Here is a 25,809-nt window from a genome sequence, read left to right as displayed (position 1 = left end):
CTGTAATCTTAGCACCATGTTAGATTACTTTGTAACTGTTAATCTTCTAAGTATATTTTTAAAAAATATTGTGAAGCGTCCCCAAATGCGTGGTCTTCGCATTCAGTAAGGGTTAGCACTGTATTAGTGCTGCGGGCCTCTGCGCAGCTGAAGTCTCTGTCCTGATGAAGGCGGATCAAATCTTCATGTAAAAGAAGAGCAAAGAGGCACCAGATCCCAGGAACTGAGCTGTTCCCAGGGCTTCTGTCTGTAGCCACAGGAGGCTGCTGTCCCTGTCAGCCTCCTGGCAGTGGCAGGTCGCCCATCTCACGCCTGGGGTAGATGGTAACTGCCAACTCCTGCTAGTGCAGCAGTAGCTGAGGCAGCATGTTCAGCCTTGCAGTGGAGCTGCTTGGCAGTGGGAGCAGAAAGCTATCAGTTCAGAGGCTTCCTCACACGCTTTCACCTTCCTCCTCCTCTTCCTCCTCTGCGCTCTGAGAGCCTTTGTCCTCTGAGCGCAGAAGAGGCTGGTGCTGGCATGACTGATGCCTGTCTGCACTCCTCCACGAGGCGTGCAGGTCTGTCCTGCCTTGCTGCAGGAAGAGGGGCAGGAGGTCAGGGGTGAAGGGCATGTCCCTGAAGGCGTGCAGGAGGAAGATGCCAGACACGATGGTGAGGAAGCCGCTGATGGTGCCGATGATGTTGTCTAGCACCATGTGTTGCCACTCCTTGAAGAGGATGGCAGAGCACATCATGACTGATGTGGTGAAGAGCACATAGTAAACGGGTGTGACCACGGAAGTGTTGAAGATGTCCAAGGCTTTGTTCAGATAGTTGATCTGGACGCTGATGCAGATCACCAGGCACACCAGGAGCACCCAACCCAGTGGTTCTTTCAGGACTGGCTTCCCAGAAAACAGTTCTTTCAGGGCAATCCCCAAGCCTTTGACGCAAGACACAGAAAGCGAGCCGATGGCAGAGCAGACCAAAACATAAACCAGGACGTTGCTCTGTCCGTAACGGGGTCCAGCCACAAAGATAAGCAGAAGGGAGCTCACCAGGACACATACAGCAAATACAATGAATCCTTGGGGAAAAAAGAATTAAAAAGGTCTATCAGAGAACAGTAGCACCAGTGACAGATGTAACTGAACAGCAAGTAGAGATGGAGGACAGACGGGTAACTGCCCCATCAGTCTGTCTTTTTAGCCTCCACCTGTAGGTGGGCTGGGAAGCAGGGTTGGTCTCCAGCCTGAACAAAGCTGCGGAAACAGCAGCAGCTCTTTAATAGCGCTGATCACAGCACTGCTCCACAAATCAGCCTGTCAGGGGATACAGCCGCCCGTGCTGGAAGGGGAAGGGGCACAGCCAGGCTCTACGGCACTAGTGGAGGTGGGGGGCTTGTTGACCAGGAAGATAAGGGGGCACAGCTCTGCAGGAGGCCCAGGAGGGTGACAGAAGGCTTGGGAAGCCCTAGCTGAACTCTGCGGGCTGTAGTGGGATAAAGAGGAAAGCACCACATCACAGGAATGCGAGGCCCTGCCAGAGCACTCCCTCTAATGAGCAGCAGCATCTACCTGTTACTCCGCTTCGGTCTTCTCCCTATGCCTCCTTCCTCCATTCTCCTGTGACTTATTCTGCCATTCACACTATTGCCCAAATCATATCTTTGCAACCTGATTCATCCTCTAACATAAACGTCAGGACTACTCGATCTTGGGCATAATTCCTTGAATCGCTCACTCATCTTTGCCTGAAGTTCCTCCTCTGTCTTCCCTCAGCCACGCCACCACCACCCTCATGTACAGGAATTCTCTCACCTATCCCGGCACTGCCACAGCCCAACCACTTCTGCTGACAGCTGCAGCTAATTCCCATGCTCTTCCCTTTTTGCATCTACACCTCATAGACAGTACAAAAAAAAGCACACTTACTTAGGTTAATGACCCAATTTCACATTTGTGCTTCAGCAGAGACCGAGTGACTTGGGAGCATCACTCGGACTCCCTCTCTGCAAAGTGGGCTTCCCATCTGCTTCTTTCATCCCACAGTCAACAGGACCTGACAGTCCTAAAAAGCCATTCTGAAGCTGACATGTCCCTGTATGTTTTGAGCTAGTTAACAAGGTGTAAATCCTCTGAGCACGTGCATTAAATGCTGTTTGACAGTCACCAATCTTTCACATTTAGAGCGTGGAGACCCCAGTCTTTTCCCATCACAGAAGGAAACCCACAAGCTATCCTAGACACAGGGGAGTGTTTCCTCCACTGGTATGCAGAGCAAGAAACAGCTCAATTACCCTTTAGTTCAGTCCTTCCCAATTTAGACGAGTTGTATCCTACTATCTTTTGTATCTACTGTCATTTCCAAGCCTGAAATTAGCAGGATCCCTTTTATTTAAGTACCTGGATCTTTCAGCTTCTCTGCCATTGACTCCAGGCTGGAAACCTCTTCTTCCTGCGGAGCGTGGATCACCATCACTGTGGAGCCCAGGATACTGAGGATGCAGCCAATCTTCCCATGAACATTCAGCTGCTCATTCAGGAAGGTGGAAGACAGAACTGCACTGAAAGATAGCAAAAAAACCCCAAACCAATTAGGCCAAGGGATGGAGTGCCTGAGGGAAGAGACAAAGGAAAGCAGAGTAACTGCTTTCACCACTAAGGGGTGGTTGGTGAGGTGAGGGTGTTTCTGAGGCTGCTTACCTAACAAGGACACTTAGAGCACCCAGTGGAGTTACCAATGTTGCAGGGGCAAAGGCATAGGCAGCAAAATTTGCTGCTTCTCCAACTCCCACTGCAAGAGAAACCCTGTCAGGTGAGCATCAAAGTAGGAGCATTTCAGCATAATACACATTTGAGTGCAGTCAGAAGAGAGCTTCTATTTCCATCTGAGCATTCCACGTTTCTCCGAGGTATGTCATGCAACAAAAGAAAGAACAGCACCAGCAAGAACAAGCAGAAGCCTGATATAGGTTGTCTTGGGAAGAGAAGGCTCGTGGTTATGTATGGTGATGCTTAGTGGCTACATGTAGTTATGCAGCTAAGCAGTAACGACAGAAAAGTATTCCCATGGTGTACTCAAAGCTGAACGAATTTTAAGGCCTTTTCTTATTTTCAAGTCACGTTCTTGTCGTGGAACAGCTTTTACAGCTTTTTAAAGGGTAAATCAAGTACAGTTGGTTATTAGTGTTGCAAAGTATAAAACAGAGCTGCTGAAACCGCTGTAGCACTGCATGCACGGTGCTGGATGTGCTGTTATAACTACATTGTCTGGGCAGGACACGTCAGAAGCACTTAACCCAACCCATTAGACCAGCGCCACAACTCCTGTTTAGCAGAAAAACCTTGTAATGCATGAGACTTTAGAATATTTTAGAGTTATAATTAGATCAACAACATCCTCAGACACTCAGATGAAAATCAAGCGGTCAAACAACAATGACAAACACCCTCTTAAGTGTGTCTTGCTACACTTTCAGAGCGGGTACTTACTGCACAGCAGCCCTGCCCACCAAAGCCATTCCTGCAGGTACGCGTGACCTCCTTGCCCTAAGTAAGGAAGAAAGAGCAACAAGAAACCTCGGATGAAGCGATAGATGAAGATGAAGCTACACAAAAGGCTCACTATCCTGCCAGAACTGCCTCAGAGAAGCAAAGCAGGAGCAGCTCGATCTCCTCTAAGCACAAGGCTGCCTTGGGTCTGCCTCGTCACATGCGGGCCCGGCCCAGGCGTGGGCAACGACCGATTCTTCTACCCTAAAAGCAAAAGATTTTATCCCCAGGTTCTCCCACGTTTCAAAAACGCACGAGCGGTTCTACAAACGTGTCTTTATTGGCGATGACTGCCTACCCCTGTGGAAAAAGTCTACTTTTAGACCAAACCCCCCCCACTCCAAGCGAGGCAAGGGGTCGCCCAGGCCCAGCGCTGGCCAGCGACAGGCTGAAGCGGCCCGCGATCTCCGGGGGTGCACCGTCTGCCCACGGCCCCAAGGCGGAGGTGACAGAAGAGGTGACAGGGGAAGCACCGGCCCGTTTTGGCCTCTCCCGTTAGCCCGAATCCCCCCCGGCCCGGCCCGGTGTCGGCGGTACCTGCCCTGGCGCGGCCGCGGCGGCACAGCCGGAGCAGCCCCTTCTTCTTGAGGATGAAGCTGCCGCCGATGAAGGCGCTGGAGGCCAGGGCCAGGCCCAGCCCCACGTAGAAGCCGGCCCGCCCGCCTGCCGCCCCCATGGCAGCCCCCGCCGCCGCTTCCGGTGCGTCTCTGTAACCCTTCCCCGACGCCGGGCGGAGCGGAACGGAACGAACATAACGGGCGGTGCGGGCGGGCGGAGCCGGAGCAGGCGAACCGGGGCCGGCTTCCGCCCGGGGCAGCCGCGGGGGGCTCCGGCAGCGAGGGCTGGGGGCGGCCGCAGGTGCCGGGCAGGCACTGCCCGGGGGTGTCGGCCCCGGAGAAGCCTCAGCACCCCCAGCCGGTGCCCGTGGGCGAGAGTCCGGCCCTGGGGCTGTTGGGCCGGGGTTACCGTGTAGGAGCGTTCTTGGCGAGGAGGTGATTGTGGCTGGATTTGCGAGCTGAGGAAGAAGAGAGGATGAGTAAGAGCAAGGACGATGCCCCGCATGAGCTGGAGAGCCAGTTCGTGCTGCGGCTGCCGCCGGTGAGAGGCCGTCGCACCTTGGTCCGGTTCGCCCGGGGGGCACCGGGCTCGGGAGAGGGGTTTGCGAGGCTGGTGGGGTGGGTGGGATGTCTGCGGAGCCGGCCAGGGACATGGGAGCAGGCTGGATGCTTTCGGCCTCGGGTAGCCCATTCCCACTCTTTTGAAGAGCTTTTCCACGGCCTCCTCTTGAGAGGTGCCCCCGGCACACACAGCAGGAGGCTCAGAAGGCAATTTAGAGGATGAGGGAGGAAATTTCTGTAAGGGTAGAGCTTTAGCAAGTGCTGGGTCTTCAGTTGCTGCGGCTGTCAGTGCGCTTGATGGTGTTTGTTAGGTGCCTAAAGCTGAGACTGTGTCCTGCTGAGCCCACAAGAGCTTGGTGAGGGGGGCTGTCACTTCCCCCAGAGCTGTGGTCCTCTGTTGGGGGCATCGCACCACTGTCACGGCTGTGACAGTGTGTCACACACAGCCTGTTGCATCGTGTCAGGGGGTGTGAAGGGCACTGGGAATAGGACAGGGAGCTGGAGAGGGGACAGCAAAGGGCTACCAAGATGATTAGGGGACTGGAACATCTCTCTTATGAAGAAAGGCTGAGGGACTTGGGTCTTTTTAGTCTGGAAAAAAGATGACTGAGGGGAGATCTTATCAATGCTTATAAATACTTAAAGGGTGCATGTCAGGAGGATGGGGCCAGGCTCTTTTCAGTGGTGGCCAGTGACAGGACGAGAGGTAACGGGCACAAACTTGACCATAGGAAGTTCCATCTCAACACGAGGAGGAACTTCTTTCCTTTGAGGGTGGCAGAGCCCTGGCACAGGCTGCCCAGAGAGGTGGTGGAGTCTCTGTCCCTGGAGACATTCCAAACCCCTCTGGAGGCGTTCCTGTGCCACCTGCTCTGGGTGACCCTGCTCTGGCCAGGGGTTGGACTAGATGATCTCCAGAGGTCCCTTTCAACCCCTGCCATTCTGTGATTCTGTGAATAGCAGAGCCACACGGTTAACGTGATAGTGGGAGAAGGGTGCAGTTTTCATTGTAGCTCTTGCAGTTGTTTTTCTGTGTTGGGATGGCAGGGCTGTTTAAAAGTGTGTAGCTTGGACAGAATCCTTCAGTGATTCTCGGGGGAAGCACACCCAGTCCTGATGTGAGTCTTTCCAACCTTCCCAGGAATATGCCTCCACTGTGCGGCGAGCGGTACAGTCCGGGAATGTCAACCTGAAGGACAGGCTCACCATTGAGCTACACGGTGAGTGAGCAGGATCAGAGCATCTTAAAACTGCTCTGGGTGTCCACAACTGAAGCGGTACAACTTGCACATGTTTTCCCGTGAAACTTCTGTTGTCCAAGAATGTATTGCTCAGTTTAGCTGCTTAGTGACAGCATTAACCTCTCCCGTGGCTTTCTGCAGCGGATGGGCGCCACGGGATTGTCCGCGTAGACCGGGTGCCGCTGGCGGCCAAGCTGGTAGATCTGCCTTGCATCATCGAGAGCTTAAAAACCATTGACAAGAAAACCTTCTATAAGACAGCGGATATTTGCCAGGTATGGTCTGTCCTTCTTGCCTGCCCCAACAGCTTAATTCCTTGTGTTCCACTCTCCAGGAAAATCCCTGTACGCTTTGGCAGCTGGACACCCATGGCCAATTTCTGTATTCTCACAATATTAGCAGTTTAAAATTCCCCGCTCTGCTTGGTGTTTAGAAATCCCATTTCTGAAGCTCGAAATGGGATTGTCCTTGTAACAGCTTAACTGCTGCCGTGTTTAGATATGAACTGAGCTGGGTGTGAAACATGGTGTTTCTCGTACCCCATGCCCATGAATCCCTTTGGCTCACAAGATGCAGTGGGCAGCCACTGTTCACTTTCCAGGAAAGCTTTCACATACTTTTTTCCTTATGTTACAATAAGCACCCTTTGTGTCTATGCGGGGATTCCAGATGCTTGTTTGCACTGTGGATGGTGATCTCTACCCGCCTTTGGAAGAGCAAACTGTGAGCACTGACCCCAAGGCAAACAAGAAGAAGGACAAGGACAGAGAGAAGAAATTCATCTGGAACCATGGCAGTGAGTAGAGGCTGTGCCAAACCCCCCCATCCCACCACCCCAGTGTCCCCACAGCTGTGCAGGGCACTCACCATTGCTGTGTCTCGCCTGTGCTGCTGCTGCGTTTTCAGTGCTCTCTCTCTTCCTGAAGGGATCTTCTCCCTTTTGGCATGCAGCTCTCCCATTAGGCCATCTGCCTGACACATGCAATCTGTTTCCTCTGTCACAGTCACTCTTCCCTTGAAAAATGTACGGAAGAGACGATTCCGGAAGACAGCTAAGAAGAAGGTGAGTTGCTTCTCACAGAGATGCAGGTGCAATAACCAAGGGATAGGAAGGCAGAGACATTAGAGCTGTAACCATCTATTAGCCCAGAAAACGTGTAATTTCTTAACGTTGCTTCACATGTTTCCTTGCCCGAGATGAGGGTGAAGGGAGGATAGTACATTTAAACACTTCTTTGGGTGCTTCCTCCATGTTTTCCAAGATGCTCCTGAGGGGAAAATCCTCTGTGCAGAGAACTGCTGGAGTCCATTCCTGTGGCTGCCTTGCCGTACCGCATCTCTTCCTGCTCATAGAGAAGAAAGGAAGATTCGCATGGAAATGGGGCTTCAGTCATTCCTGCTTTCCCGTCTGAAATCTTCTCTCTACGCATGGCCCCTTCACTTCCCCAACAAGCAGCACTACAAATAGAATAACTGTCATTTCAGCTGGGGGAGTGACAACAGATGGAGCTCAGAGACTGTCTCTGTGCATATGCACAAGCCAGGCAAGGTGTTGGGGAGCTGCAGCACCGTGAGGCTGGAAAGACTTGTTCTTCTCTGCTTTGCAGTTTCTGAGAACAGGATGGAGTGCTATTTGGCATGACATTTGGGAAAAAAATTACTTGAGACATTCTTATAGCCCACAGGAGAGATGTGATGTCACTGCATTAAGATTCCTGCCTAATTTAAAAGTGAAAAATTAAACCTTATTTTGAGTGAGATGGGAAGGAGTTAAGTTGACCATCCATCAGGAAACAGCACCCCAAGGACTTTCTGCATACACACGGAAAGTCTTATTTCGTAAGAAGTATAAGTAGAAAAGTGAGAGCATACAACCCACCAAGGAGCTTTGCACAAAAAAGACACATTGCTTTCTGGAGGTGCATAAATTACTTTTAGGGTGAACGCGATCAGAAAGCATACGAGAAAAGAGGCTTGAAACAGGGCTCCCTCCAGAGGTGGAGGGTTGGAGTTGACCAGCACCAGCGGCACACACAAGGCATTTAACAGTGTCTCTGTTCTCTTTCCCCTCTCTGTCCCAGTATATTGAGTCTCCTGATGTGGAAAAAGAGGTGAAGCGTCTCCTGAGCACAGACGCCGAAGCTGTCAGTGTCCGTATCCTTTTAAAAAAGAAAAAGCTCAAGCTGGGGACAGGACGCTGTGCGTGACCTGGGGGTTGTGGAAAGGAGAGACAAGTTCAGCTTTGCGTGGGTGTGAGAGACTGGGAGATAAGCACACGAGAGGCACTGGAGTTTTGGGGCTTCATCTTTGCCTTGTTCAGAGCTCATTGTTTCTTCATGGTGACCTTCCTTGCAGACTGAATTGTTGTACTGAGCGGGAACTTAACAGCAGAGGAGAAGTCATCAAAAAAGGGTGCTGGGGAAGTCCATCCTGGATATCCATAGCTGCAAGGCCAGACTTGTTGGAGGGGCAGTGATCTCCTGCAATTTTTAGCATTGTTTCGTCGTACCGCATCTTTCATGTTCCTCCTTTTCCCTTGACTCGTCTGTTCCCGCTGTCAGGCTGGGAAGTCATTGCTGAAGATGAAACAAAAGAAGTAGACAACCATGGTTCGCTCACCAGCCTGGATATCTCCTCCCCAGGGATGTCGGGACATAAGCAAGGCCATGGCTCCTCAGGTGCAGGGGGGAACGCTGTTGTTTTCTTTCTAGCATCTAAGTAATCAGTTGGGCCCATTCTCTCTGGGGTAAGCCCTAACCAGAGTGAAGGAGAGAGGGCATTGAGACAGGCTCCGTGTACTGATGTGGTCCTTAGCAGGCAAAGGGTGCTGGGAGCTCATCAGCTGCATTTTCCCTCTTCCCTCTTTTCCCCTCTTCCCTTTTGCACCCCCTTAGAACATGATGAACTGCGGGAGATATTTAACGACATCAGCAGCAGCAGCGAAGATGAAGATGAGAGGGATCATCATGACGATGAAGACCTGAACATCATGGACACTGAGGAGGACTTGGAGAGGCAGCTGCAGGACAAGCTCAATGAGTCCGATGGGCAGCAACAGGAGAACGAGGGGTCCAACCAGATAGGTGAGTGGGTGGCAGAGCGCAGCAGAATCACCAGGGTGCCAGGCTGGCTGCGCTGCCCAGCTCTGCCGCTGCTCTGGGTCTGAGCTCCCTCTCTTCCAGTCATGGGGATCCAGAAACAGATTGACAACCTGAAAAGTAAACTCCAGGAGACCCAGGACAGGAGGAAGCGCCAGGAAGATCTCATCATGAAAGTGGAGAACCTAGCCCTCAAGGTGAGAACAGAACTCTCCTGGCGTCTTCAAGTCTTCTGCTTAGCTTTGGCTTGACATTTGATCCAACAGACTGATTCAGCTGCTGCCCTGGAAAAGCCAAGGGCCTTAGCCTGCTCGGTTAAAAATAATTGTGGTGTGACCACACACATACTCCAGCATTTCCCTATGGAGGCAAAGCAATCCATGAAACTGCAGGAGATAAGGGGGCTGGTTGTCAGTGCAACCTGGGGCTTGCTGCACCGTTTGACGTGTTGTGGCAGCACCCATTCGGTTGAGAACGCATTGTTAACTGTGGTGTGGCATGTTTGTCTCTGCAGACCCGTCTCCAGGCTGTGCTGGATGAATTCAAGCAGCAAGAAGAGCGAGAGAAGCAGCAGGTGAGGAAAATCCCACAGTGGATTGGGAAGGACTGGGTCATGACATGGTTCTAGGCTTGGCCTCTGACAAAGTTTCCTGAATCTTCTACCACACCAGCTGCTTTGAACTGCAGTGTTACAGGTCAGGTGTGGTTGTACCTCATCTGTAGTTGCATGGAGCTTCCTAAAGCACAAGGAGGTATAGGAAATGGGATTGATTGCAGCCCTCCTTCTGGAGGAGTGGTGAGACAAAACATGTCTAGTCAGCAGCCTAAAGCTGCTAGGATTGCTGGGCTAAAACATGACACAAACCCACTAGCACCCGTGTACAAAAAGGGCAGTAGCTGCAGGGTCTTGACAGATTTCCCGCCTGGGCAGCTCTGCTGAGATTCAGCCAGGTACCAAGGCAGGAGTTTCCCACTCCCAGGTTCATGTTGTGTGGCTTCGCCTTGTGGGCAGTGCTGAGTTCTGCCCCAGAGGTGCCCAGGGACGGCTCCTGAGACGTACAGGCAAAGCAGCCACTGGTGTAGGTGGAAGATCCGCAGAAACACAGAAGTGCTTGGGCTGCAGCTGCCAGGAGTCCCAGCCATGCCTTACTGTAAATGCCTCACTCCCTCTTTCCAGATGACGTCCCTGCAGGAGCAGCTGGAGTCCCTCATGGAGAAGTGAGGAGCAAGCCTGGGTCTTTGTACCTGCGAGCAGAGCTGGAAGCGTTCATCACGCTGAAGTCTTTGCTCTAGTTACGCGCCTCTGCTGCCAGATGTGCTACTGGGCGGCACTAGAGGCTCCGTGTCCAGAGCTGCTCTCATGTACGTTGTGCTGGGCTTGGCTGGTGGAGCTAAAGAGTTGGACTATGCCTGTGAGAGCAGCCAAAACCCTGGATTTACTGTAAATATTCAGCACCATTCTCCCAGAGGGATTTAGTTCTCCCTGAGACAGTGCAGCGCGGCTTTGTGCGTCTTATTGAGTCTTGGGCTTGATGGGCTGTGGGCTGGTAGGAGCTTGTTCTTGTGTTTGAGGAATGCTTGTGTCTGCAAACCAGACTCAATAAACTACTGTTTCCAATCCTGGTCTGTTCCTTTGTGGTCTCCGGAGCACAGACTAGCACTGCCTCTTGCCAGCTTGTGCCTGACCACGCACAGCCCCTGGCTGGTGCTCGCACCAGCATTGCTGGGCTCCTCCACCGAAATGCTCCTGCTGTGGCTGGGTCAAAGGGAGACTGCGTGCGAAGGGGACTCCGTGAGCTGTCACTCTGTGGGAAGAAGGAGGCCCTCCTGATCGGGGAGTTTCTTTAATTCCTCACAGACTAGGCAGGCAAATCCCAGATTAACCTGGCAGGGTGGGAAGAGGATTAGAAAGGCAGTTCCAGAACACAACAGAGGGCACCGTGGGCTTCAGTGAGGGTGTGCCACAGCAGGACGCCCCTCTTGCATCCCGAAGGGCAGGGGACAGGGAGAAGGCTTCCAGGCTCTGCCCCAACCCAGAAAACAAAAGGCCAGCGGCAGCCCTGGGATGATGACTTGTGTGTCCAGATAGTGAAGAAAGGGAGATACCCCAAGGAAGACGCGGAGCTCAGGAAGGTCCAGAGTGTGCCCATGTGCCTGTGACCTGCTTCTGGGGCCTGTCAGGGGTGGCCATGGAGGAAACCTACCTGCTGAATGTGGAAGGGGTCAAAAAGAAGATTCTGCATGGAGGCCAAGGGGAGCTGCCGAAGTTGCAGGATGGAAGCAAGGTAAATTGTCTTGGTTGGTACCCCAAAGCCCTAGGAAGGGGGAGTGGGTCCGACACTGCTATCCCTGCCCATTATGGGACAAGTTGAGCTCCAGGTCTGTGGTATGGGGAGATCCCATCTCCAGGGGATCCCACCTCCAGGGGATCCCTCGTAAGGGTGTGCCAGGAGGTCTGTTTTGGGCACAGGCAGCCACATTGCCCTCACAGCGGTGGCTGACATTGCCCACTGCCTTCACTTTGCATTGGTGCTGTTACCTGCCTCCTCCCTCTGTCCTGGGGCTGTCAGGAGCTCAGCAGCCACCATGTGTGGCTGGAAATTTGCCTTGCCTGACATGTCAAGCAGGCAACCGGGTGATCTTGAGGATTTCTGAAATTCCCCAGACAGTGGGCTGGGGCAGATCAGCGTGGGTTGTGCCAGGTCCTCCGTACTGGGTTATAAAGGGGGAGCAAGATACAGCACCGACGGGCGTTGAGACACTCCACCATCTGCTTGCTGTCTAAGATAAGTGGGTAGGAGGCACAATCTCCTGCTGCAGATGGAGAGCTGCCAATCAAACCAGCACCTCGCCAGGAGCAGATTTGGCCCCGTGTCCTGGGGATGGGGGGCTGGTGAGGGGATGGAGGGCTCTCACTGGGGTGCCTTCCCCCACTCAACACTGAGCTTTCTCCGGGGCAGATCACCTTCCACTTCCAAACATTGAAGGATGACTTTGAGCGGACAGTGATCGACGACAGCCGGGAAGCTGGCATCCCTATGGAGATCATCGTGGGCAAGATGTTCAAGCTGGAGATCTGGGAGACGCTGCTCCGTTCCATGAGAGCCGGGGAGGTGGCCGAGTTCTGGTGCGACGCCATTGTGAGTGAGGGGCTGACGGGAGCCTGCTCCCTTCCTTTCTGCAGAGCCAGGGCGCAGGACCGTGCACCCTAGAGATGCTCCATCCTTGCCTGGTGCAAGCACAGGGGACACAGGTGTCACTTAGCCACAGCACTGGGGGGCTGCCCCAGAGGAAGGGGGTGCAGGCTGGCCCCCTGCGGCTGAGCAGGGTGCTCCCCCTCCTTGCAGCACACGGGCATGTACGCCCTGGTCTCCAGGGGCATGCGGAGGATCGCGGAGGGACGGGACCCCCTGGAAGGGCAGAAGCACCGCTGTGGCATGGGCAACATGTTTGACTACCACAGCACCGGCTATGAGGACCTGGACGAGTTGCAGCGGACGCCGCAGCCCCTCATCTTCATCATGGAGTTGTTCCGGGTAAGGGGGAAGGGTGGGGATGGCTGCCAGCACAGGGGTGATCAGGGCAGGAGGCTCAGCTCCCTCTGCCCGTGCAGGTGGAGGAGCCCTGGGCGTACAAGCGTGACACCTGGGCCATGAGCAAGGAGGAGAAGCTGGCGGCGGTGCCCGTGCTGCACAGGGAGGGCAACCGCCTCGTCCTCCGCAAGGAGTTTGGGCAGGCAGCGGAGAAGTACCAGGAGGCTGTCATCTGCCTGAGGAACCTCCAGGCCAAGGTGAGCAGGACCTGGCCACCTCCTCTCATCCCTACCTGGGTTTCCTCAGCAAAGCCCCGTGGGTCCTGGGTGCCCGGGAGGGGACAGCCACAGCCGTGAACCACCCACTGTGGCTCCCCGGGGCAGGAGAAGCCGTGGGAGGATGGCTGGCTGAAGCTGGAGAGCCTGGTCACGCCGCTGGTGCTCAACTACTGCCAGTGCCAGCTGGAGCTGGGCGAGTACTACGAGGTGCTGGAGCACACGACAGAGCTCCTTCAGAAACACAAAGGTACCTGTGCCCTCCATCCCACCCCCCGCCAAGATATGCCCACAGCCCCCGGGGACTCTGTCCTCTGGATCCCCCCTCCGTGACAATGGTCATCCCACATCCCTCTGCCTGTGATGGTACCTATGTCACCTGGATCCCCATGCCCACTGCAGAACCCATGTCCCAGGTCCCCCTGCCCATGACAGTGCCTATGTTCCCAATTTCCCCTGCCCACAATGGCACCTGTACCCCAAGTCCTCTAGGTTCCCCCTGCCCATAATGTTGTCCCACATCACTCAGATCCCCCTACCCACCATAGTTCCCCTTGCCCATGATGACCCCTGCCCCCCATGTCCCCTGGTGGTACATGCATGTCCCAGGTCCCCCTGCCCATATGGTACCCCTACCTCCACGTGTGTCCACCCCATGTTCCCCTGCCTATGATGGTACCTGTGCTCCATGTCCCCTGGGTTCCCAGGGTCTCTCTAGCTCCTTTGGCTGGTGGCCCTGAGCTCCAGGACCCCCACTGGGGGCTCTCCTCTCCCGGCAGACAACGCCAAGGCCTATTTCAAGCGGGCAAAGGCCCACGCAGCTGTCTGGAATGAGCGGGAGGCACGGGAGGACTTCCTGCGGGTGGCTCACCTCGACCCCTCCATGGCGGCTGCTGTGAAGAAGGAGCTGAAGCAGCTGGGTGAGAGGATGAGGAAGAAGCACGTGGAGGATCGGAAGCGCTACCAGGGGCTCTTCCAGCCGCCCCGGCGGCCACAGGCCAGCGAGGGGCAGGAGAGCGGGGAGGTCAGTGAAGAGACGATGCTGCGGGAAGAGGCACTTCAGGGTGAGGTTGGGGTCCCGGAGACCCCAGGGCAGGGGGAATGGGGTCCAGGGACCAAAGAAGAAGAACAACCAGGGGATGACCAAGCAGAACAAGGGACCCCCAGGGCTGAGTGTAAAGGAGCAGCACCAGGAGGAGAAGCAGCCCAGGGGCAGCTGTCGGAGGTGAAGGTGGAAGAGAGGGATGAGATGGGACAGGGGGGAAAAGAAAACCTGGACACCTGTGGGGCAAAGCCAGAGAGATGGGGAGCAGAGAGGAGGACAGAGGAGGAAGATGAGAAAGAGGAGGAGGAGAAGGTGGAGGAGGAGGGGGAAGAAGAAGAGGAGGAGGAGAAGGTGGAGGAGGAGGGGGAAGAAGAAGAGGAGGAGGAGAAGGTGGAGGAGGAGGGGGAAGAAGAAGAGGAGGAGGTGGAGGAGGAAGAAGAGGAGGAGAAGGTGGAGGAGGAGGGGGAAGAAGAGGAGGAAGAAGAGGAGAGGGAGGCGGAGGAGGGGGAAGAAGAGGAGGAAGAAAAAGAGGAGAGGGAGGCGGAGGAGGAAGAAAAAGAGGAGAGGGAGGTGGAGGAGAAGGGGGAAGAAGAGGAGGAGAAGGTGGAGGAGGAGGGGGAAGAAGAGGAGGAAGAAGAGGAGAGGGAGGCGGAGGAGGAAGAAAAAGAGGAGAGGGAGGTGGAGGAGGAAGAGAGCCCAGCAGCAGAGATGGCAAAGCCAGCTGTAGGGCAATGTGGGGCAGCAGAGGCAACAGAGGCAGCAGGCCTTGGGCCGGGGCTGCAGCAGGGAGCCAGTGAGGGACCTGGCCCAGGGAGCATGGCCAAAGCTGAGCCAGGTAGAGTGCCAGAGCCCCAGAGCAAGGGGCTGGAGCCAGCCCAGGGGCCCCCGGAGCTGGAGGATGAACCCCCCAGAGAGGAGCTGGAGGAGGGGAGCTGTAGGGAGCAGCGAGCAGGCAGCAGCTCGGGAAACGCTGGGGAAGGCAGCATCCCCCCCAAGAGCATCACCCCTGAGGTGGTGCTCCAGGCTGGGGGCTTGGGGGCAGATGAGAAGCCGGGCAGAGGGGCAGAAGTACCCCCCTGCCCCATACCAGCCAGGGAAGGGAGCGATACACCCCCAGGACGGTGCAGTGAGAGGAGAGAGCTTGGGGACACAACCCTGGGGCACAGCCAGCCCTGAGCAGAGCCTGGATGAGGGAAAGGCTGCTGGACCACTGACGAGGAGGAGGCACAGCGGGGCTGCTGTGCCCTGAGAGGGAGCCCCAGGGCTGGGGACTGGCCCTGCAGTGACACGGGAACAAAGCTGTCCTCACCCTGCCGCCGCCGGGAGCACCAGCCCCGCTGTGCAGCAGCGCCTGCTGCCTCCCTGCCCCGACTCATCGGCTCCAGCGCCTTTCAGCTGTGCCCCGCTGAGCTTTGCTGGCTGAGAAATAAAAGCTTTTCCCTGGCAGCATGTGCTGGATTTGTTCCTGGACGTGACCGGTTTCCCTGATCACCTCCTGCCTTGCCCTGGAGCCTGCGGCACAGGGACGGGGCATTTTGCTTTACTCTCTGGAGGGGGTGTTAAAGAGGCTGCATTTCACCCCCCATTATTTAAGCTTCTGAATCTCTCTGTCCCTGTACTTCTCTGCGGTAGCACCGTGTCAAGCCTTTCCCCGGCACCGCCAGCCCTTCCAGTCAGGGGTGAGAGCAGGTCCGGCCTTACAAGTGTCAGTCCTGGGCAGGCTTCACTGTCAGCCAAGGCTGGGCTGCACCCCGTGTGGTGGGGAGGGCTTGAGAGCCCCCTGCCTTGCCCTGGGCTAGTCCTCAGCTGAGCCCCTCACTGCGCCATGGAGACATGGGGAACACAGGCTGCGCTTGGGGCAGAGGCACCCGGACACCTCTGAGGAACCGGAGACCTCAAGGGGCTCCAGGGAGAAAGCATGGAGGGAGAGGACTCTCTGCCCAGCATCCCCCTGCTGCCTCCATCCTTCCTGGGGCAGAAGGGTTTCCTACAGCAGAAGTCCCTGGGTGAGGAAAAGGGGACTGTCCCCACACAGCCCCTGTACCAGCCCTCAGGCTGCTGCATGGTCCTGAGCAGACTTTGCTGGAAGAGGACGAAGGAAGATGGTGGCTGGGGACACACACCTGTGTCTGGGGAGCCCGGGGCCCTGCTCACAGCTTCTGCGCTCTGCCTCGAATGGTGTGGACAGTCAGGCTGACACAGGGCACAGGGACATTTGTGTCCCAGCAGCCCTGCAGCAGCGGGGCCGGGATGGCAGAGCGCCGGGAGCTGCCCTGACCCAGCCTGGATAGAGGCGCACGGATAGAAGAGGCCAGAGCGCCGATACGGGTCTCAGTATAAATACAAATTTATTCTCTTTCCAAAGCAGAGATGGCGCGAAGCAGCGAGGACAGCAGCACCACGGTACATGGTTACCAGAGCATTAGCCAGCCTGCTCCCCTCCCTGCCGCATCCCGGCTCCCAGACGCAGCCCCAGCACCCCCAGCCTGGCCACCGCTGCTCCCCGCGCCTGGCTCCGGGGCCAGCAGCTGGGTCCTCATCCTGCCTTTTCCTTCCTCCGGCTCCCCCCAGGCTGGGTGCTCCTGACCTCACCCTCAGGCCAAAACCTCGCTCCTCCCCACGCTCCCCCCATCCTGCCATTGGGATAACGGGGTGGGGGGGTCCATCTGGGTCTCGCAGGCTGGCGCGTGGTCCCTCACCGCTGTCAAACACAGCGTGCTTACAGCCAGCCTAACGCCGACGCCACCGCTCCTGTCGCTCGCCCGGGTGTGAGGGGGGACGGCAAGGACAACCCACACCGCTGTGAGCGGACACTGCAGCACCAGACCCCAAACGCCTGGCTGTAGGGCTCACCCCACCTAATCCCCGGGGTGGGCACTGCTTCACGCCTCTGCCAGCACGCCGAAGCCAACCGCTCAGCCCTCTGCCCCCACGCACCCCCTTGGTCCAAACCTCCCCGAACAGCTCACCACCGCGTCCCGTCCCAGCCAGCGACGACGGCCCCGTCCCTGTCCTCGCAGCAAGCCCTGTTTTGGGCAGGATGCGGCACCTGGGCACGCAGCCCTGCCCCAAGGGCTCAGGCATCTCGTCCCCCTGCAGCCTGTGGCCCCAGAGCACCGGGGCCACCTCGGCCTCCGCTCTGGGGCACCCCAACAGCACCTGACTCTACCTCTTTCTCGACATAACACAGCATGAGACAGCCAGCCTGAGGGAGCCTTTGGGATCAGGAGCCACCGCCACCACCGCGCTACCCTGCCAGCTTGCACAACAGCCTCCTCCGCTGCCCAGCGGGACGCGCCTGCTTCCAACGAGTGCCTCCGGCCCTTCAGCCCAGCTCAAACTGGGGGTCACCAGCAGGGCAGCAGCTCCTTGGGGTGGAAAGGAGGTGTCCTGTCTGTCCTGCTGCCTTCCCACACCGCTATGGTCCCGCATCACAGCCCAACATCCTGGTGGCCCCACGGCCAGAGCTATGGCTGGAGAAACCCCCTCCTGCAGCGCCATGAGGATGGGTGGCTGCAGGAGCCGAGGGTCCCCAGGGATGGAGCTGAGTTTGGGCAGGACAGGCTCTCTGTGCCACGGCAAAGGCACGGCTCCCCAGGAAACCAGGTGGGATGGAGTTACCTGCTGCCGGTCCAGCCCTCCACTGAGCTCCCCTCGCACCAGCCCTGCTCCAAGGCAGCACCAGCAACGGGGAAGGTGCTGGTCCCATGGGAGCAGATGTTGGGCTCTACCGAAAGTGAAGGGCAGCTGCACTTACAGTATTAGAATTTAATGGAGTGAGTCCATGAGAGTATTTAAGTACAGAATATATATATATAATATATAGAAATATATGCAAATTAAATGATAAGGCTCTGTTATAAAGACCCTCTCAAGATAAGGCTACTAGCTGGGCTGAAGCTCGAACATGGACTCGTCCCTACTCCATAAACCTGGCAGACTCTCCCCACCAGACGATATATGCCTGGCTGGCTGCACAGCCCTGGGTGGCAGAGAGAGTTCAATCCGTAAGGCTGGCAGATGGACGCGGTTAGAAAGAGTTCTTTTAAAAACTGGGTGGCTCCAGGAGTGTTTTGGCACCCATAAACCTGGAGGCCCCTGGGCGCAACTGAAGAGGAGCAGGATGCTGAACCCTGCATCCCACGAGGGCTGCAGCCCAGGAGTGCTGTGCTGGGGGGAGACAGGCAGCTTTCATGGCTTCAGTTCTTTCTTCTGAACCTTTCCACCCAGGCTTGGACACTGTGGCTGAGTGACCGAGCCAACCTCCTGGGGAGCCCACAGTCCCACTCCCGCACGACCTATGATCCCCTGAGATCTTCTGGAGCTGGCAAGCATCCTGCACAACCGGCTCGGTGGGAGTCTGTGCGAGGTCTGCCGCAGCACAGGGAGCATGGCAGGGAGAGGAGGGGGAGGAAAGCAGCCAGGTAGCTGGTTAGGAAAAGCCTCTGGCTCACAGGAGGTGTTAGATAAGGGAGGTCATACCTGAAAGAGAAATGGAGAGGTCAGGAAAATAGGACCTGGAGCCACCTGGTTAGAATAGGGCTGCTGCAGAGCCAGGGGGATCCTGCTCAGGGATGGCAGAAAGTGGGCAAGGGTCTGTGTGGGCAGAGAGGAGAGCTCTCCCCAGCCTTGTGTTAGTGCTGGCACCAAGCAATGTCTCCCCCAGGCAAAAGCATGGCCAGCCTGGGCGAGGGACCGGGTGCTGCTCCCAGGCTGGAGCACGGAGGGACAGCAGAAAGACCAACACCAAAACCCACTGGGTGAGGGGAGCGCCATCCACACACACATCCCCCAGTCCCCATCCCTGCTGGGAAGAGCCGTCCATGAGCAGCTGGGAGAGCTTGCACCATTGCTTCCGTCTCGCCAGGTAACTGGAGAGGGGTCTGGACAGGGGTGAAGCGAGGAGGTGGCTGCTCAAGGTGATCGCTGCAAACTCCATGCTGGCATTTCTGTCCGTCTTCGCAGTGGGGAGCCCCGCAGGGTGCGGGGTCCCCAGCAGGGGGGGAGGGTGCCTCGCAGTTCATCTCTGGGTGGATCTACTTGATCCATACTCTCGGCAGCTCTGATCTCCTCTCCTTGCAAGGTGTGAAACCTCCTCCTCATCCTCTCCGCGCCCAGGCCACACACCAGTCCCAGCAGCGCCGCGGCAGCATAGCTCTTGGCTGTAGGCGCTGCGGGGGATCGGCCGTCGCAGGGAAGCAGGGATCGGGGCAGGGCTCTGTGGGGAAAACCTCATCTGAGGGAGCAGTAAGAGGCCAGAGAAGGAGATTTCACTCGAGTACCTCGAGAGTTGGGGAAGGCGCTCCGCAGCTTCTCCATGATGTCTTCCAGGCACATGCTGACTTCCTGGGTTTTGGCTTCCACCTCATCTGCAGCGGGAAAGAGGGAAGGAGGGTGAGGAGGCTCTTGGGCATCCACCTTGCCAGCCAGCATCTCTGCAGGATGGCAGGGCACGGGCAGCTTCCTGCAGCGTGGAGCCAAGGGAGTGGGGCCAAGAGCTCAGCCCAACCCCAGTCCTCACCTGCAGCTTCGGTGTCTGGGGTGTTGTGCTCCTTCTCCTTTGCCTGGCTGCCTTCGGACTGATGCGGAGACGAAGCCAAGGAAGAGGCTGCTGAACCGTTGCCATCTGACTCTGCTGGAGGCTGGAGAGAGAAGGCGAGTTGTCATGTTCCTCTGTCCTTGTCCTCCCTGCCTTCTGAGCATCGCTTTCTGCCACTGCCCCAGCTCTGTCATGGCAAAGCCCACCCCAAGGATGGGCTTCCCCGGATCCTTGCTCTGAAAGTACCTGCAGCAGCAGCTCCCTCAGCCGGTGCAGCTGGGACTCCAGCTGCTTGTTGTGGTCCTCCAGGATCTGCATGCGGGTCTCCAGGCGGCTCTTGTGCTGCCGGAGGATTCGTGCTTCTGCCAGGAGCTCATCATTACGTGGGTCTTGCACTGATTCGGGGGAGCCCGTAGCCAAGGTTGGAGACTCCACCGCCTCATCATGTTGCCACTTCAAACGTCTCAACTCTCCCTGGAGGATCCTGCAAGACAGCCTAGGTCAGCATCATCATCCTAATTTCTCGAGACTGCCGGAAACACCCGACAGCTGCGCACCAGGGATGGCCCATGACTTAGAGACAAAACACTCCTGGAGGCTTTGCCACATGTGAAGACTGAGGAACAGCACGCTCTTGGACTTGGTCCCTGCACTGCAGGGTGGCCTGCCTGCAGCTCTACCCCACTCCGGCAGCTTACAAAAAGACAAGCAACTGCTTCCTAAAAGGCTGAGAACAAGGGCAGGGAAAGCATCACCTCCTCCTGAGCCTTACAGGCTCACTTGGTGTGCTCCAGAGCAGCACCAGCAGTGTTTGCGAGGGGCTCAGGGACGAGAGACAGCAGCGCCCTGGGCTCACTTCAACCAGTTTGGGGTTCAGGAGGGGAACAGGTTCTGGGGATGGGGACAGGAAAATTTTGTCTTCTCCCTTCCTTCTCCACTCTGAGACTTCATTCTTCTCCACTCCACTCTTTTCCTCACTGAGTGCTCCCATGAAGGTCTTAAGGCTCAGCCTAGACACCCTCCAAACCACCCCATTCAGCTCCTCTGATCCCCACCTCCAGCCCCTGCAGCTATCCCCTGGCTCCACTCTGAGCTCTGCCAGGCTCCTCCAGCCCTCTTCCCTTAGGCTATAGACTCCACTTTCAGAGTTTCCCACACCCCTACCTGTTTTCATCCTCTAAGTGGGACAGAATTCGCTCCAGCTCTCCCTTGTCATCCATGTTGAGGCTCCCTGGAACCTGCTGGCTGCCCCCCGGCTCTCTGTCGGTGATGGGGCTGGAATGGCGCAGCAGGTACTGGTCCTCATCCCTGTCGCAGCAGGTGGAGAAACACCTTAAGAACATTGGACTCACAGGATTTGTGTGCCCTTGGGGAAGGACAGCCTGGAGGGAGGTGGTTTCATGTGGGAGCTCATTATGGCTGCTCCACGTCTAGAGCTCAGGAGCGGCTCAGCACCGCTGGATAGTTGAGGGTGCCCAAGAACCTCGTACTCAAAGGAACTGAGAAGGAAAGCATTTCTGTGCCCTGGATAGGCAGGGATGGAGCTACAGGAGATGAGGAGGAGGGAAAGAAGGCAGAACTCACAGGCTATCATCGGGGGACAGGCTGTCACTGAAGAAGGAACAGTTCTGGCTTTCCATCTCTGCAAGTCTGGAGGAAAGAGAAACAGGCTGAGATATGGTCAGAGACAGCCCGAATGTCTGCTTGATGCACCCTGCTTATGGCAGCCCCTGCAAGACCCCTCTCTGGCAGGGTCTCCCAGCTGGCCTGCACCACTCTGCCCCTCTTTACAGGCTCTAGAGAGTTTTATCTTTTTGGAAAACAAAAGCTCCTGCTGCTCTGGGGGTGACAGTCTGTGGAATAAAGGGCTGCTGCCATGCAGCCGGCTCAGCGTAAGCAAAAGAAAGGGGTGAAAGCGTAACAACTCAGCAACTGGTGCTCCTCGGGTGCCTGCTCTGCCCGGCCCCGTGGTGAGGGCAGAGGCATTACAAGCCACCAGGCAGCAGCAATGGGGATCCTGCAAGCAGCACTGACACCGAGGGATCTGCCTGGTGAGAATCCGACCAGCAGCTCCTACTGGGAAGAGCAGGAGGCCGCTTCATCACCAAGGCATCTGCTGTCAAATTGCATGGTGCTCGCTGCCAATTTGGGTGGCATCAGCCGCGTCCCTGGCAGGAGCGAAGTGGTGTGGGCAGGTTTGCCTGGCCCTGCGGCTGCTTCTTCCCAAGGGCACTGCAGCCTGCGCCGCCCCAGCCAGCCTCTGCCCACCAGGCAGTGTACCGGAAAGCATGGAGGGGCCTCCGGGCAGCAGGACCTCACCGTGCGCTGCCCCCAAACCCCTCCAACACCCATCAGAGTCATGCTCCATGCCCCGGCACGACAGCAGTGCCCGGTGGTGGTACCTGCTGGCAAAGTGCTCGATCCGGGAGTGGGTGTCGGCGTGGGGTAGCATCGGGGAGGAGGCTGGTCTGGAAGAGATGCACACTGGTCAGCAAGGCTTGGCAGTCCTCGCTCAGAGTTAGGGCTTGGAAAGGCTGCCCTGGTCTCACCTGGGCTGAGAGGAGCCAGGGACACGCTGGAGAGGGAGACTGAAATCTCTGCTCCTCCAAAAACTAATGGCCATACCACCCCCGGAGCAAGTGTCCCCTCCAGCCCTCCCATGGGAGCCCTGTCTCCCAGCTGAGACGCTGCTTCCATCCGTGGAGCCCATGCATCAGGCAGGGCGGAAAGGCAGAGCCCAGGGGCCAGCCAACTCACGTCTCGGAGAAGTCAGCCTCGAGGACGGACTGGACGGGCAGGTAACCCCTCTGCGGGTGCTTGCTGAAGTACTGCTTGGACCGAAACTTGTTCTTCAGCGTTGTGGCAAAGTCTCTCATGTTCTCACTGGACGTGGTCTGCAAACACAAACATTGCCGAGATGCTGCTTAATGAAAAGTGGGGGACCACAGGTCAGCATCTGCAGGGAAGAAGTCCCTTCGGGTTGGGCATGAGCTCCACGGAGGAAGAAGCAGACACAATCGAGGAAGCAAGGAGGGCTCACGGTGGCTCTGCCAGCCTCTCACGGGGCCTGGCACAAGCCAAGCTGGGCATCTGTGGATGCCACGCATCCCTCCCAGCACGAGCCCCAGAATAGCAGGGATGCAGGCAGCCTCCAGCATGTGGAGGTGAACAAAAATTGTACGAGGGATCCAATTCTGGGGCTTCACCGGCCTAAACATCGCAAGGCTGCTGCTGCCAATGGGGACCTGCTCTGAGCCAAGACTCCCGAAGCCCAGCCCCGTACCGGGGTGTAGTACTCCATGATGGGGTAGTGCAGCTTGTTGCCCTTGCTGGCTCGCCCGGTGAGGAAGCAAGTCTGGCAGATATCCACATTGAACTGCTTCAGGCTCCGATACCTGGAGAGATCAAGATGCCATAGGGAGGCAGTGACAGTCAGGAAAACCACATCGTTTTGGAGCCCAAGGAGAGGTTAGCAGGGGACAGAGGGTCTTAGCAGGGGGCTGTGTTGCTCTCGCACGCCACTGAACCCACTATGCTGATGGATGAAGTCCCCAGAAAAACATCCTTCTCCTTCCCCCTCTGCTGGGACCTGGTCTGACCTGCCTGAAATTCTGCTGTTGCAGAGCTCTAGGTTCCCCCGACAGCACAGACCAAATTCCGCTCCCTCCTGCAGGACACCACACGCTCCCCTTGGGGGCCAAGGTCCCATACCCAACCCTTACCTGAATCCCTTGATGGGGCACTGCCGGCAGACGGAGCACTTGGTCTGGTGCTTCACCTGCTCAGCCATGGTCACCCGGTGCAGCACGGCCAGCCACACCATGGACTGCGGCTCCAGGTTAGCCCACTCCAGGAACTGGGATGCCTCGATGGCGGGCTTCCCATTGCTCTGGGGAAGGGAGAGGAAGGGGCTGCTCAGAGCTGGGACCCGGCTGTGATGGGGGGCAAGCTCCTCGCCACCTCCAGGAGCCTCTCCCCAGTACGGCTGCTGCAGCGGGGATGGCACGGACCACTGCACCCTACTCACAAAGCGGAAGCAGCTGCGGATGCTGGGCTCCACGTTGCTGCCCCCGAACGCCGCCACCTCCCCCAGCTGGCGCGGGACCTGGATGGCCTCGTGGAGCAGGACACCAAGGTGCCGCTGGTCACACAGTCCCCCGGCGTTGGCCACTTGGCTGAAGAGATCTGCCAGCGGGACAGACACGCAGCCCCGTTAGAGACACGGCTGATGCCCCCACACACTGGGCAGGACGCAGGCACAGGGGAGCGGTGTGTGGATCAGAGCAGGGGTCCCACCACCTATCTCCGTCCAGGAGCTCAAATAAGAGGGAAAAACTGAGCTACGATTAAATAGCCTTAAAATATCCTTCCAGCTCCCAATGACCAGGAGTTTAGAGTCTTCTTGAGACAGAGGTTAAAAACATCACTTCTTTAACAGCCACAGCTGGCCTGTCTGCTATGAATCTGCCCAACCTCTTTATTTAATCCCTTGGTGCTTCCTATGCTAACCCCCCCGCAGCATCCCGTGCCAGAGAGCACCATGGTTAAAACGCAGTGAGGAAAGGGACTTCCTTTAACTTGTCCGAAACCTACTTCCCAGCCATGCGCTCCCAGGTTTTTTCCTTCTGGGAAGCACTGATAACTGTTGCCTGTTTGCCTTCTCTGCGCTCTTCCTTCTAGTGCCACGCAAGCGAGATCAGCGCAGCACCAGTCAGTCTGCAGAAACGCCTCCTAATTTAGGCGGCGTAGGCTCGGGGAGGGAGGGAGAGGTGGCAATGCAAGCAGATTAGTCACTGCAGGAAAGCAGTTTCTCTGCTTTTTCTGGGCAAAGAAGGGCCATGCCGGGAAACAAAAGCACTCCCACTTTCCCCAGGTTACTCCACACCGGGTCCTGGGGGAGGGAGACGGGGGACTCACACTGAAACTTCTCCTTGACTTCTGTCCCGCACAGACACGCGATGCCCGTCTTGAAGGAGAGAGCCCTCATCTTCCCGCTGCGGCCGCTGCAAGGCGAGATATTGCGCAGGTTTGCAAATGCTTTGGAGGGGTTTTTTTATGCAGGTTGGTCGGGGATGGGGAGGGGGGGTGTCAGCAAGGCAAGCCCATGCCAGGCGCCCCCCCACTCGCTCCCAGCCAGGGCCGTTTTGCAGCAGCGCCGGCTGGAAGAGCAGCACGGAATGTGTCCTTCCGAGCACGGCAGCCCCACAGCTCCCGCCGAGGGAGCGGTACCTGTCGAAGACGTTCAGCAGCCAGTTGAGGCTCATGTCCACGCAGAGCGGCACGTTCACCAGGATGCCCCGCTCCTCCTCCAGCCGCTCGTAGAGGGCGGTCAGGCAGTGGATGACCTCCACCACGTCCATCGCCCGGTCGCTGGGCTGCAGGTCGTGCTCGTTGAAGATTTCCAAGGCGGTGGCCAGGGTCACCATGTCCACTGCGCAGAAAGCACGGGCGGAGGGATCAGAGAGGAAAACGGGAGAGCTGAGAGCCAAGAGGAGGGAGACGCAGCCCTGCCCTGACCTGGGGCGGTCTCAGCCCCGCTGTGGTGGCAGAACGGGTGCAGCTCCCAGAATTGTCCAGAACAATTAATTCAGGAGGGGTTTTTCCTTCATTCTGCCCCTGTTTAGTTTTGACAGAGCCTTAGGCGAGAGGCCTTACCAAAAGCTCTCCGGCAGCTGAGGATGCCGCATCTATCAGATTCCCGTCCGCCTGCTCACCGATTCCCCTGGAAACCCCTCAGCAGTTTCCGAGGAGCAGCTGCCTCTCGGTGAGCCACACAGTGTGTTGAACTCCTATCGCATCATATTCACCTGGCTATTAATCCTCATTTTTACCAACAGAGTTTTACCAACAGTGCAGAAGTCAGGTTTATTGTCTCCCTTCCTCCCCTTTAAGCAGCAGAGCCCCCTCCGCCCCTGCAGAGAGCCTTGTTTCTGCTCTCGGTTACATCCACAGCTTCTCCGGGCTCCCTTGGAGATCCAGACTGAGCCCCTGCCTGATCCCACAGCTTTGTAACTCTGAGCTGGACCACTTTGTTCTCAAATCCCTTTGACTAACACCTGCCCTTGAGGCATTCCCACCCTAAGCCTGCAAAGAAAGGCGCTGACACAGACACCTCGCCTCTGGATTTGCTCAGCTTTCCAGCCACAGGCTCATTTTCCTAGCGCTTCTCGCCTCAGCTACCTGTCCCCTGGTGGGCTCCTGCCTTTCATGCGCTGATAAAAGCTTGTGTCAGTTTAATGCCTTTATCGGAGGGAGACCCAGCAGGGGGGAAATTCTTCCCGCACTCACGTCGCAGGGCTTTTTGCACCCGTCGTAGTTTCATAGCCGTCCGATACGCTGAGAACTTGATGTTGTTCAAATCCGCTGCAATAACAGAGGAAAAGAAGAATAAAACCGCTGCTCGACATCCTTATCTCCAGGGCGGGAA

The 25,809-nt window shown here is 56.9% G+C and overlaps 4 protein-coding genes across 7 annotated transcripts in view; 2 read left to right on the top strand and 2 right to left on the bottom strand.

Annotated features, from left to right (window-relative positions):
- Positions 1-14: 14 nt before the first annotated feature.
- LOC134520546 (magnesium transporter NIPA2-like) lies at positions 15-4,323 on the bottom strand. Of its 3 annotated transcripts, none has more exons than XM_063346077.1 (5): positions 4,071-4,323; positions 3,474-3,530; positions 2,685-2,775; positions 2,385-2,545; positions 15-1,066 (listed from the first exon to the last, which is right to left on the bottom strand). In XM_063346077.1, the coding sequence occupies exons 1-5, from the start codon at positions 4,207-4,209 to the stop codon at positions 432-434; spliced, it is 1,083 nt and encodes a 360-aa protein (XP_063202147.1). In that variant the 5' UTR covers positions 4,210-4,323; the 3' UTR covers positions 15-431. The 3 variants fall into 3 exon arrangements, with proteins under 3 accessions (XP_063202147.1, XP_063202149.1, XP_063202148.1); XM_063346079.1 differs by having other exon boundaries at positions 2,685-2,789; positions 4,071-4,201; XM_063346078.1 differs by lacking the exon at positions 3,474-3,530.
- A 169-nt stretch (positions 4,324-4,492) lies between these two features.
- TAF7L (TATA-box binding protein associated factor 7 like) lies at positions 4,493-10,610 on the top strand. Its single transcript, XM_063346080.1, has 11 exons — positions 4,493-4,631; positions 5,793-5,871; positions 6,034-6,167; positions 6,562-6,688; positions 6,897-6,955; positions 7,974-8,046; positions 8,454-8,570; positions 8,787-8,975; positions 9,075-9,187; positions 9,505-9,564; positions 10,168-10,610. Exons 1-11 carry the CDS (start codon positions 4,566-4,568, stop codon positions 10,210-10,212), a joined length of 1,062 nt encoding a protein of 353 aa, XP_063202150.1. The 5' UTR covers positions 4,493-4,565; the 3' UTR covers positions 10,213-10,610.
- Positions 10,611-11,970: 1,360 nt separating this feature from the next.
- On the top strand, positions 11,971-17,006 carry LOC134520868 (aryl-hydrocarbon-interacting protein-like 1). Its single transcript, XM_063346740.1, has 6 exons — positions 11,971-12,130; positions 12,338-12,526; positions 12,604-12,780; positions 12,907-13,048; positions 13,578-14,081; positions 16,831-17,006. The coding sequence occupies exons 1-6, from the start codon at positions 12,029-12,031 to the stop codon at positions 17,004-17,006; spliced, it is 1,290 nt and encodes a 429-aa protein (XP_063202810.1). The 5' UTR covers positions 11,971-12,028.
- The window catches only part of DRP2 (dystrophin related protein 2), a 25,781-nt gene continuing 16,138 nt past the window's right edge, over positions 16,167-25,809 (bottom strand). Inside the window, exons 11-24 of one of the 2 annotated variants that reach the window (XM_063346624.1) lie at positions 25,671-25,745; positions 24,612-24,813; positions 24,300-24,385; positions 23,410-23,567; positions 23,105-23,271; positions 22,666-22,777; positions 22,140-22,276; positions 21,785-21,850; positions 20,967-21,032; positions 20,547-20,690; positions 19,629-19,866; positions 19,365-19,485; positions 19,126-19,212; positions 16,167-18,325 (exon numbers count right to left, since the gene is read on the bottom strand). In XM_063346624.1, coding sequence (XP_063202694.1) covers positions 18,306-18,325; positions 19,126-19,212; positions 19,365-19,485; positions 19,629-19,866; positions 20,547-20,690; positions 20,967-21,032; positions 21,785-21,850; positions 22,140-22,276; positions 22,666-22,777; positions 23,105-23,271; positions 23,410-23,567; positions 24,300-24,385; positions 24,612-24,813; positions 25,671-25,745 — 1,679 coding nt within the window. In that variant the 3' untranslated portion in view covers positions 16,167-18,305. Of the gene's footprint in view, positions 19,213-19,364; positions 19,486-19,628; positions 19,867-20,546; positions 20,691-20,966; positions 21,033-21,784; positions 21,851-22,139; positions 22,277-22,665; positions 22,778-23,104; positions 23,272-23,409; positions 23,568-24,299; positions 24,386-24,611; positions 24,814-25,670; positions 25,746-25,809 lie in introns of both variants that reach the window. The other variant, XM_063346623.1, reaches the window with a different exon arrangement.

This window comes from Chroicocephalus ridibundus, chromosome 9 (genome assembly GCF_963924245.1).
Source record: "Chroicocephalus ridibundus chromosome 9, bChrRid1.1, whole genome shotgun sequence".
Classification (NCBI taxonomy): Eukaryota; Metazoa; Chordata; class Aves; order Charadriiformes; family Laridae; genus Chroicocephalus; species Chroicocephalus ridibundus.
Note: the sequence above shows the minus strand (reverse complement) of the source record. Positions and strands in the feature narration are given on the sequence as shown.